The sequence below is a fragment of the Manis javanica genome, chromosome 8, assembly GCF_040802235.1.
Source record: "Manis javanica isolate MJ-LG chromosome 8, MJ_LKY, whole genome shotgun sequence".
NCBI classification, from domain to species: domain Eukaryota; kingdom Metazoa; phylum Chordata; class Mammalia; order Pholidota; family Manidae; genus Manis; species Manis javanica.
The window spans coordinates 120,685,453-120,695,065 of record NC_133163.1 but is presented as its reverse complement, the minus strand read 5'-3'; the positions used below and the strand labels follow the sequence as shown (position 1 = coordinate 120,695,065).

Sequence of the window (9,613 nt, the reverse complement as noted above, 5' to 3'; positions counted from 1 at the left end):
GTTTATCTTGTCTTTCCCATCGCTAGGTTAAGTAGTCCCTCACACTGAGCCTGAGCTATAGGTCTGTCCTCTGGTTTAAAGTGACAAAAGATAGCTAGTATCAAGTAGCCAGGCCATAATGACAGCACTTTGAAAGTGTGGTGAGCCTTCTCAAAGAGCAGCACGGACATAGCAGCTGGTGGCAGGCCACTTAGGCCGGGTTGGTCATTTCATGCCCAGCTCAAAGCAGCTCCTGGACACTTAGGTTGCTTCCATTTCTTGGCTATTGCAATTAGACAAAACAAAGAAATACAACAAACCCAGATTGGTAAAGAAGAAGTTAAACTGTCACTATGTGCAGGTGACATGATATTGTACATAAAAAACCCTAAAGACTCCACTCCAAAACTACTAGAACTAATATCTGAATTCAGCAAAGTTGCAGGATACAAAATTAACACAGAAATCTGTGGCTTTCCTATACACTAACAATGAACTAATAGAGAAATCAGGAAAACAATCCCATTCACAATTGCATCAAAAAGAATAAAATACCTAGGAATAAACAACCAAGGAAGTGAAAGACCTATACCCTGAAAACTACAAGATACTCTTAAGAGAAATTAAAGAGGACACTAACAAATGGAAACTCATCCCATGCTCCTGGTTAGGAAGAATTAATATTGTCAAAATGGCCATCCTGCCCAAAGCAAAATACAGATTTGATGCAATCCCTATCAAATTACCAACAGCATTCTTCAGTGAACTGGAACAAACAGTTAAAAAATTCATATGACAACACCAAAGACCGCGAATAGCCAAAGCAATCCTGAGAAGGAAGAATAAAGTGGAGGGATCTCACTCCCCAACTTCAAGCTCTACTACAAAGCCACAGTAATCAAGACAATTTGGTACTGGCACAAGAACAGACCCACAGACCAGTGGAACAGAATAGAGAGTCCAGACATTAATATGGTCAATTAATATACGATAAAGGAGCCATGGACATACAATGGGGGAAATGACAGCCTCTTCAACAGCTGGTGTTGGCAAAACTGGACAGCTACATGTAAGAGAATGAAACTGGATCACTGTCTAACCCCATACACAAAAGTAAATTCGAAATGGATCAAAGACCTGAATTAAGTCATGAAACCATAAAAGTCTTAGAAAAAAACATAGGCAAAAATCTCTTGGACATAAACGTGAGCGACTTCTTCATGAACATACTTCCCCGGGCAAGGGAAACAAAAGCAAAAATGAACAAGTGGGACTATATCAAGCTGAAAAGCTTCTGTACAGCAAAGGACACCATCAATTAAACAAAAAGGTACCCTACAGTATGGGAGAATATATTCATAAATGACAGATCCAATAAAGGATTGACATCCAAAATATATGAAGAGCTCAACGCACCTCAACAAACAAAAAGCAAATAATTCAATTAAAAAATGGGCAGAGGAGCTGAACAGTTCTCCAAAGAAGGAATTCACATGGCCAACAGACACATGAAAAGATGCTCCACATCACTAGTCATCAGGGAAATGCAAATTAAAACCACAATGAGATACCACCTCACACCCGTAAGGATGGCCAACATCCAAAATACAAACAACAACAAATGTTGGCGAGGATTACACAGCGCTTGCTACTCAGGAGAAGGGCAGGTGGATAAAATCACCCCGGCACTCAGCCCAACAGGTTGGGAAATTTCAGAAGCTAGTCTGATGTCTGATGATCCTTTGTGTGATCTTATTTCTCTCTCTGGCTGCTTTAATACTCTGTTCTTATCCTTGATCTTTGCCATTTTAAGTATTACATGTCTTGGTGTTGTCTTCCTTGTTGGGAGATCTGTGCACTTCCATGGCCTAAGAGATTATTTTCTTCCCCACATTGGGGAAGTTTTCAGCAATTATTTCCTCAAAGAGACTTTCTACCCCTTTTTCTCTTCTTGTTCTGGTACCCCTATAATGCAAATATTGTTGTTTGGATTGGTCACACAGTTCTTTTAATATTCTTTCATTCCTAGAGATCCTTTTTTCTCTCTATGTCTCAGTTTCTTTGATTTCCTGTTCTCTAATTTCTATTTCATTTACCATCTTGTCTACCTCATGTAATCTGCATTTAAGTCCCTCCTCTTTGTTTTGTTTCAGATACTGTGTTTTTCCAAGTTTCTCTTTCTTGAAATTGTCCTCCCTGAGGTCTTATTTTTCTGTAGCGCCATGAGCATGTTTATGATTTTTATGTTGAAATCTTTATCAAGAAGATTGGTGATTTCAGATTCACTTAGTCCTCTTTCTGGTGTTTTAGGGATTTTGGTTTTTACCAGATTCTTTTGCCATTTCATATTTCTAATGATTACTATGAAATAATAAGTGTGTAGGTGGCTCCAGTGCCTGCGGAAGGAAAGATCTCTTTCCTGCTTCCCGATTGGAGTGCCTGTCTCCACTGCCAGGGCCAGTGGGCTGAGCATGTTTGGAGGAGCCTCTTGTGTTATGCCCTTGTAGCTGCCTGAGGCGGTGCCACCCTCTGGTTGGCTTCACACTATGGCAGGGGCAGCAGGTTTGTGAACTGGTGCCAGTTGGTAGGAAGGAGCAGCATGCTGCACATTGCAGTGGGGGTCCTTGGCGCTGTGTTGCCAGCCAGGGTGGTGTATTGCCTGAAGCTCCTGAAATTTCCCAACCTGTTGGGCTGAGTGTGCCAGGATGATTTTGTCTACCTGCCTTTCTCCTGAGCAGCAAGCTCTGTAATCCTTTCCCCTTTAGTGCCCCTCTTGCTGCTAGGAAGTCTTCTAAGAGCCCACCTTTCTTTCGTCCTGGAGCAGCCAGTTGTGGGTTTCTGTTCTCCACAAGTGGCTGGAATCTCAGCCTCTCCAGGTATTCTGCCTCTTTGCTTTCCAACCCCTCATCTCCAGAGCACCATGCAATGTGGGTTCGTGCTCCCGGAGGTCTCCAGAGCTGGGTGTTCCGCAGTCCTGGGCTCTACTCCCTGCTGCTCCGTTTCTCTTCCTCCGGCGTTTGAGCTGGTGTGAGGGGAGGGCGTGGGTCTCGCTTGATCGCAGCTTTGCTACTTTCCCCTGTTCCATGAGGTCTTCTCTTTTCCCCAGATGTAGGCAGTCTGTCAGTTTTCTTTCCAGTCACTTTTTCAGGATTAGTTGTATTTGCATGTTATGTGTGGTTTTGGAAGGAGGTTTCTGTCTCACCTGTCATGCAGACATCTTTTCTTCTCTCTGTATTTTCCTCTTTCATATGTTTTTGGGATGAGGTTTCTATCTTACCTTCCTATTCTGCCATCTTTAATCCTGACAGTCCACTTACAGGTAGCTTTTGATTTCAAAATTCAGTCTTTTAAATACATAGGGTTTACTAAGGGCTTACATTTCATCTTGTTTCAGTTATGGTACTCTGTTTTTCAAAGATTGTCTATTAGCTTCAGTTGTTAGTTTTATTGTAAGATTTTTCATCATGTTCCTTTATGTTTTTTCATGTCTGGAGGATCCCTAAAGCAATCCCCTCCTTCATTCCTCATATTGGTAATTTGTCTTGTGTTTTTTCCTTCATCAGTTAACTGGGGATTTGTCCATTTCTTTTCCCATGTTACTTTGGCTTTTAGATTTCTAAAGTATTTGTTCTTTCCTCCCACTTAATTTGGGTTTATTTTTATCTTCTTTCTCTAGCTTAAGGTGGGAACCTGTATCATTTATTTCCTAATTTCCTACCTTCTGTTCTCTAAAAGAAACACATGGTAGCTCTAAGTTCCCCTGTAAGCATTTTTAGCTGAATCCTACAAATTTTTATTTTCATTACCATTCAATTCAGAATATTGATTTCTTCCTTGACTTATGAGTTATTACAAGTATGTGTTTAATTTCCAAATATTTAGGTTTTTTAGGTAGTTATTAATTTCAAATATAATTTGATTGTGGTCAGAGAATATATTCTGTAAAGTTCAATGTTTTGAGAACTATTTTGTGTCCCAGCATGTGGTCTGTCTGTACTATGTCCACTTGCAAAGGATGTTTTCTCTGCAGTTACTGGTTGTAGTGTTCTCTAAATGCATAAGGTGGTGGAATGTCCTTTTATACTTGCTAATTCTATCAATTTCTGAAAGAGGAAGTGCTAGCATCCAACTAGGTGGATTTAATTCTCTCCATTTTTACTTAATATATTTGTAGTGTTGTTAGGTGTGTGTGTTACTTTTTTTTCCATTGAACTGAATGAACTGACCCTATCATTATGAAATTCCTTTCTATATCTGGTCATACTCTGCATGTTGAGACCTGTTTTAGCTGACATTAGTACAGCACTCAACTTCCTGTGCCTGTAGTTTGCATGACAGATCTTTTCCCATCCTTTTACTTTCAATGGCTGATAACTAGGCTTTAATTTTTTAATCTTCTCCTGCTTTTTAATTCGGTATATATAGTCCAATTACATTTTAATGTAATTACGTATATGATTGGATTTACATTTAACATTTTGTTATTTATTTTCCCTTTGTTTCTTCTGTTTTTCTTCCTTTCCTGCCCTCTTATCAGGAGAGGATTATGAACTTCCATTTTTAATTATATTTTAGTTGCTCTACTGTCTTTTCAGCTATACTTTCCATCTTTTTAATGGTTGCTCTAGAAATAGAATATGCATGGTTAACTTTTCACAAACTCCTCTTTGGTTTTATACCATGTCATTGTAAAATATAAAACCTTTAACTGTAAGTTTCCATATGCCCTCTTGTCCTTCAGTTACATTTGTATATGAAACCTCACAATCTAGGTTCTTTTTTTTTTTTTTTTTTTTGCATGGAACAGGGACAGGTATTTCTTAAAAATTAAACCAAGGTTGTGTTTTATATTTACTCAGTTGTTTATATTTATTGTCTAGGGGAGGACTGGTCCAACATAAGCTACTCTGCCATTATCAATGTTTCTTCTTTAAGAAGAAAATGATCATTATAATCACACAAAGTGTTACTGCTTTGGAACACAGTTTTGTTCTAATACTTTTCAGTAAGAAGGGGGCTTTTCCCATTGCTGGTTCATACTTCCACTTTCCTGCCTCTAGTTCCTGCCATCAAAAGCCATATCTGCTGCATCTGTGTACTTGGCCTCATTCTCCTAATTCTGTTTAAAAGTTTATCGTGATGACATGAGCAACTCCCATACAAGAAATTAGAACAGACCCTTTCTCACCTGAGTGAAATATGGAACATTCACATGCCCCAGAGACTGAGCAAATACACTCTCTTTATTCTTTAATATCTAAGCTCAGATTAATTGGAAAACATTGCTTCTTGACTGCTATCCCTGGAATGCAAGGTACCATTGTGTTCCTGCCCCAAGGAGTATGGAAAAACTGAAGAGTCCTGCTCTTTGATTCTCTCCATTTTCACCATATGCACATAAAGGGAAGAGACCATTTTACTTTCTTTGCCCAAATGCTAAAAGTTTCTCAGATCAGAGTAATGAATTCAATCTGCCCTTTAAAAACCTCTCTTCCCTTTACCTTGAAGTAAAAGCAGGCCAGTTTCACTTCCTCAGTCTTCAAGCCCTTGGGTCTCTTGCTACCTCCTCAAAGGTGCGTCACTGCTTGGTGGTTGACGGCTAAGAGCAGGTGCTCTGCAACCAGACCCGCGTTCAGATTCTGATCCCGTCCACTTACCTGGGAAAATTCATTTTGCCTCTCCCAGCCTCAGCTTCCGCCTTTATAAAACGGGGACAGCGGTGTCTGTCAGTGAGGCTGACCAGTCCCTTCTGGAGCCTTTTCTTCCCCACCACTCTCCATTTTCTTCCTTATATTCCTTGCTTCTTCTGTCTCCTTTGTGGGCTCTTCCGCTTCTCCCTGTAAACATGGGTTTTCCATTTTTGGTCTCCTGTCTTACTCCTAGCTTTCCTCTGGTGACTCCTTTCAATCTGTGGTTTCACCTGTCACCCAAATCCAAATTACTCCTGAATCTTTATCTTCAAGTCAGATTGCACACCCAAACTCCAGCTATTCGAGTCTGTCATGGGTCTCGTTCGGATGTCTCAAAGATGGGCGTGTCCAGAGCTAGACTTCACAGCCCTCAGCCAGTTCCCCAGTGACCCTCTTCTCTGATTCGGGTGCTCATCCTACTGTCTTATCTGCCACATCCGATCAGACCCAATTTGTTTATTTTACCCACCCAAATCTCCCTCACACTAACCCCTCTTCTCCATTACATTCTCGTCATTTCTCACCAAGACCTTTTCCATCACAGGCACAGGAGACTCCATACTGAAAAGAAGAGCTTTCTCAGTCGCTCAGTCCAAATGCCAGTTCTGACACATTTCAGCTGCACGGACAAATGCACTGCCTCTGACACCTTGCTGTTTATTTCTAAGATAGGAGAATCAAAGAGTTAACTGCTCCTTCCCTGTCAGGACAGATCCAGTTAAAAGAATTCCAAACAGTTTGGCTTGGTGATAGGTAGGTCCTCCACCATCAAATTACAGTGATGAAAGGTACTCTTGAGTGCGAAATGAGGACCGGCCCTCAAGCAGATTGCTGGCCCGCTACACATCAAGCGGTGCAGTAGAGGCTGTGCTGGCACCAGGCAGGAGGCCTGGAGGTTCCTTCTCCAGTTCCAAACTAGGCTTGGAAATAGGTGAGGAAAGACTATTATCATAGGTTCTTTTAAAAAGTTTTTATTGTGATATCTTGTTTTTACACCCAAAGAATAACTTTCCCCAAAGGGATGCCGATACATGATCTTCATTCTGAGGCATCGACGGCATCTGGTCGGTGGTGTCCCTGATAGCCTTGACTTCCCTCGGCCAAGCAGCTCTCCCGTTCCTTTGAATGCTTGGTGCTGACCCCAGACCCGCCCTTCGTTCCTACTTCTTCCCGTGGCCCTGATCTGGCTGTGCACCAACCTCACCCAGGGACAAGACTCAGGGACTAGTTCTGGATTCCCTTGGGCAAGTGCGCTGGGATACTCAACAGGCTGGGCTTCATTTTATAGAGTTTTTCATCATGTTTTTTCTTTTAAAGTATTAGAACGGGATTACCAATCCCAGATTTGTGTTTGCCTTGGGGGCTGACACCCCCACAGTCAGATGAGCACCTCGGCCAAACCACCGCTCAGCCATGGCAGGGCTCTTTAGCAGAGGCCCGTCTCAGCCTTGCCTTCCACAAAGGAAGGGCATTCGTCTGCCAGGACACAGAGGTCCTTTCCACAGCAAACAAGTGTCACATGCCCTGCTGGGTCTGGGAGCTCCATACAGAGCCATGAGCCTTGCTCTCGATTCTTAAAAGGATCTTTCTGGGCTATCTTCTATTTCCCGGATTACAAGGCCAGTGGGGGAATTTGAAACTAAGCCTCAGGCTCTCATCATAACAAATCTGCATTCTGCGGTGCCCAGGGAACATGCTGGTCTCCAAACTGCCTGTGTCATGTGACCTTTCCTAATCTCATACACCCTTGTCAAAGAAAAACCCCTATGGTGGGGTCATCCTACTATTTTTCTCTTATTTGTGCTGATGCTTCTGGTGGACATGCTTGCTCAGTGGGCTCTGGCTCCAGAGGAAGAGATGGCAGCTTTGTGAGCAGGGGTGTTCCTTCAGCACCTAGTAACAAAACAAACAGTTTGAATTCTTGATACCACAATTCCAGAAGAAATCACTATTTTTACTGTTAAATTTTAAGAAGAAACCCCACAGAAGACAGTGTAGCACAGAGAAGACAAGTAGTGACTGTGGCATCTTACTACACCAATGGACAGTGACTTCAATGCAGTATGGGGGGACTTGATAATATGGGTGAATGTAGTAACCACGTTTTTCGTGTGAAACCTTCATAACAGTGTTTATCAATGATACCTTCATAATAAAAACTCGCTGAAATAAATCTTTAATTACCTGCACCACGTTAACTTATAATAAGGCAGTGAAGATTAAAGGAAGACTAAAATACCACAATGTATTTCTAAGCTGGAATACCGGCATACCTTGGAGACACTGGGGGTTCGATTCCAGGCCACCTCAACAAAGTGAGTATCCCAACAAAGCAAGTGCAGTAAACTTTCTTATTTCCCGCTGCATATGGAGCTCACGTTTATACTATACTATATAGTCTATTAAATATGCAACAGCAGTATGTCTAAAAAGATAATGTACGACCCCTAATTAAAAAATACTTTATGACTGAAAAACACTAACCATCATGAATCATAATCTTTTTGCTGGGGGAGTGTCTTGCCTTGACGGCTGCTGACTGACCAGGGTGGCGGTTGCTGAAGGTTGGGGTGGTTGTGGCAATTTCTTAACATAGGACAACAATGATGTTTGCTGCATGAATTGACTCTTCTTTTCATCAACATTTTTCTGTAGCATAGGCTTCTTTCAAAACTGCAGTCAGTCCTCTCAAACCATGCCACTGCTTTACCAAGTAAGTTTATGTAATATTCCAAGGCCCTTTTTTTGTCATTTCAACATTCTTCACAGCACCTTCACCAGGAGTGGATTCCATCTCAAAATATTACTTTCTTTGTTTATCCATAAGAAGTAACTCCTCCACATTCAAGTTTTATCATGAGATTACAGCAGTTCAGTCACCTTCAAGTTCCACTTCTAATTCTAGTTCTCGTATTTCCACCACATCTGCAGTTATTTCCTCCAATGAAGTCTTCAACTCCTCCAAGTCATCCATGAAGGTTGGAATCAACTTCTGAACTCCTGTTAATGTTGCTATTTTAACCTCCCATTAATCACAAATGTTCTTAATGGCATCTAGAATGATGAATTCTTGCTACAAGGTTTTCAAGTGACTTTGCCCAGATCCATCAAAGGAATGGGCAGCTATAGCCTTACAAAATGTACTTCTTAAATAGTAAGGCTTGAAAGTCTAAATGACTCCTTGATCTATGAGCTGCAGAACGGATGTTGTGTTAGGAACCAGGAAAACAACATTAATCTCAACGTCCAGCTGCTCCCTCAGAGCCCTGGGGAGACCAAGTGCATTGTCAGCAAGCAGTAATAATTTGAAAAGAATCTTAGTTTTCTGAGTCTTTAAAATATTCAGTAAATCATATTAACAGATGCGCTGTCATCCAGGTTTGATGTTCCACTTACAGAGCACAGGCAGAGTAGATTAAACATAATTCTTAAAGGTTCTAGAATTTTCAGAATGGCAAATGAGCACTGGCTTCAACTTAAAAGTCACCAGCTGCACTGGCCCCTAACAGGAGAGTTGGCCTGTCCTTTTAAGTTTTAAAGTTTTAAAGGCATTGACATCTCTCCAGTTATCGGAGTCCTCAATGCCACCTTCTTTCAAGATAAGGCTGTTTTGTGTACACTGAAAATCTGTTGTTTAATGTAGACACTTTCATGAATTCTTTTAGCCAGATCTCCTGGGTGACTTGCTGCAGCCTCTACACCAGCACTTGCTGCTTCACCGGCACTTTGTTGCATTATGGAGATGGCGTCTCTCTCACACCTCATGTACCAACCTCTGTTAACTTCAAACTTTTCTTATGCAGCGTCCTCATATCCCTTGGCTTCCACAGAGCTGAGGAGAGTTAAAGCCTTGATATGGATTAAGCTTTGGTTTAAGGGAATGTGGCTGGTGTGACCATCCATCCGGACCACTCAACTGTTCTTCCCATCAGCAGTAAGGCTCT

General features: G+C 41.5%; 1 protein-coding gene across 5 annotated transcripts in view; it reads right to left on the bottom strand.

Moving 5' to 3' along the window:
* Positions 1-6,624: 6,624 nt before the first annotated feature.
* The window catches only part of BBS4 (Bardet-Biedl syndrome 4), a 103,262-nt gene continuing 100,273 nt past the window's right edge, over positions 6,625-9,613 (bottom strand). For all 5 annotated transcript variants that reach the window (XM_037010107.2, XM_037010102.2, XM_037010104.2 and 2 more), the window contains one exon: positions 6,625-7,562. In XM_037010107.2, coding sequence (XP_036866002.2) covers positions 7,453-7,562 — 110 coding nt within the window. In that variant the 3' untranslated portion in view covers positions 6,625-7,452. The remainder of the gene's footprint in view (positions 7,563-9,613) is intronic.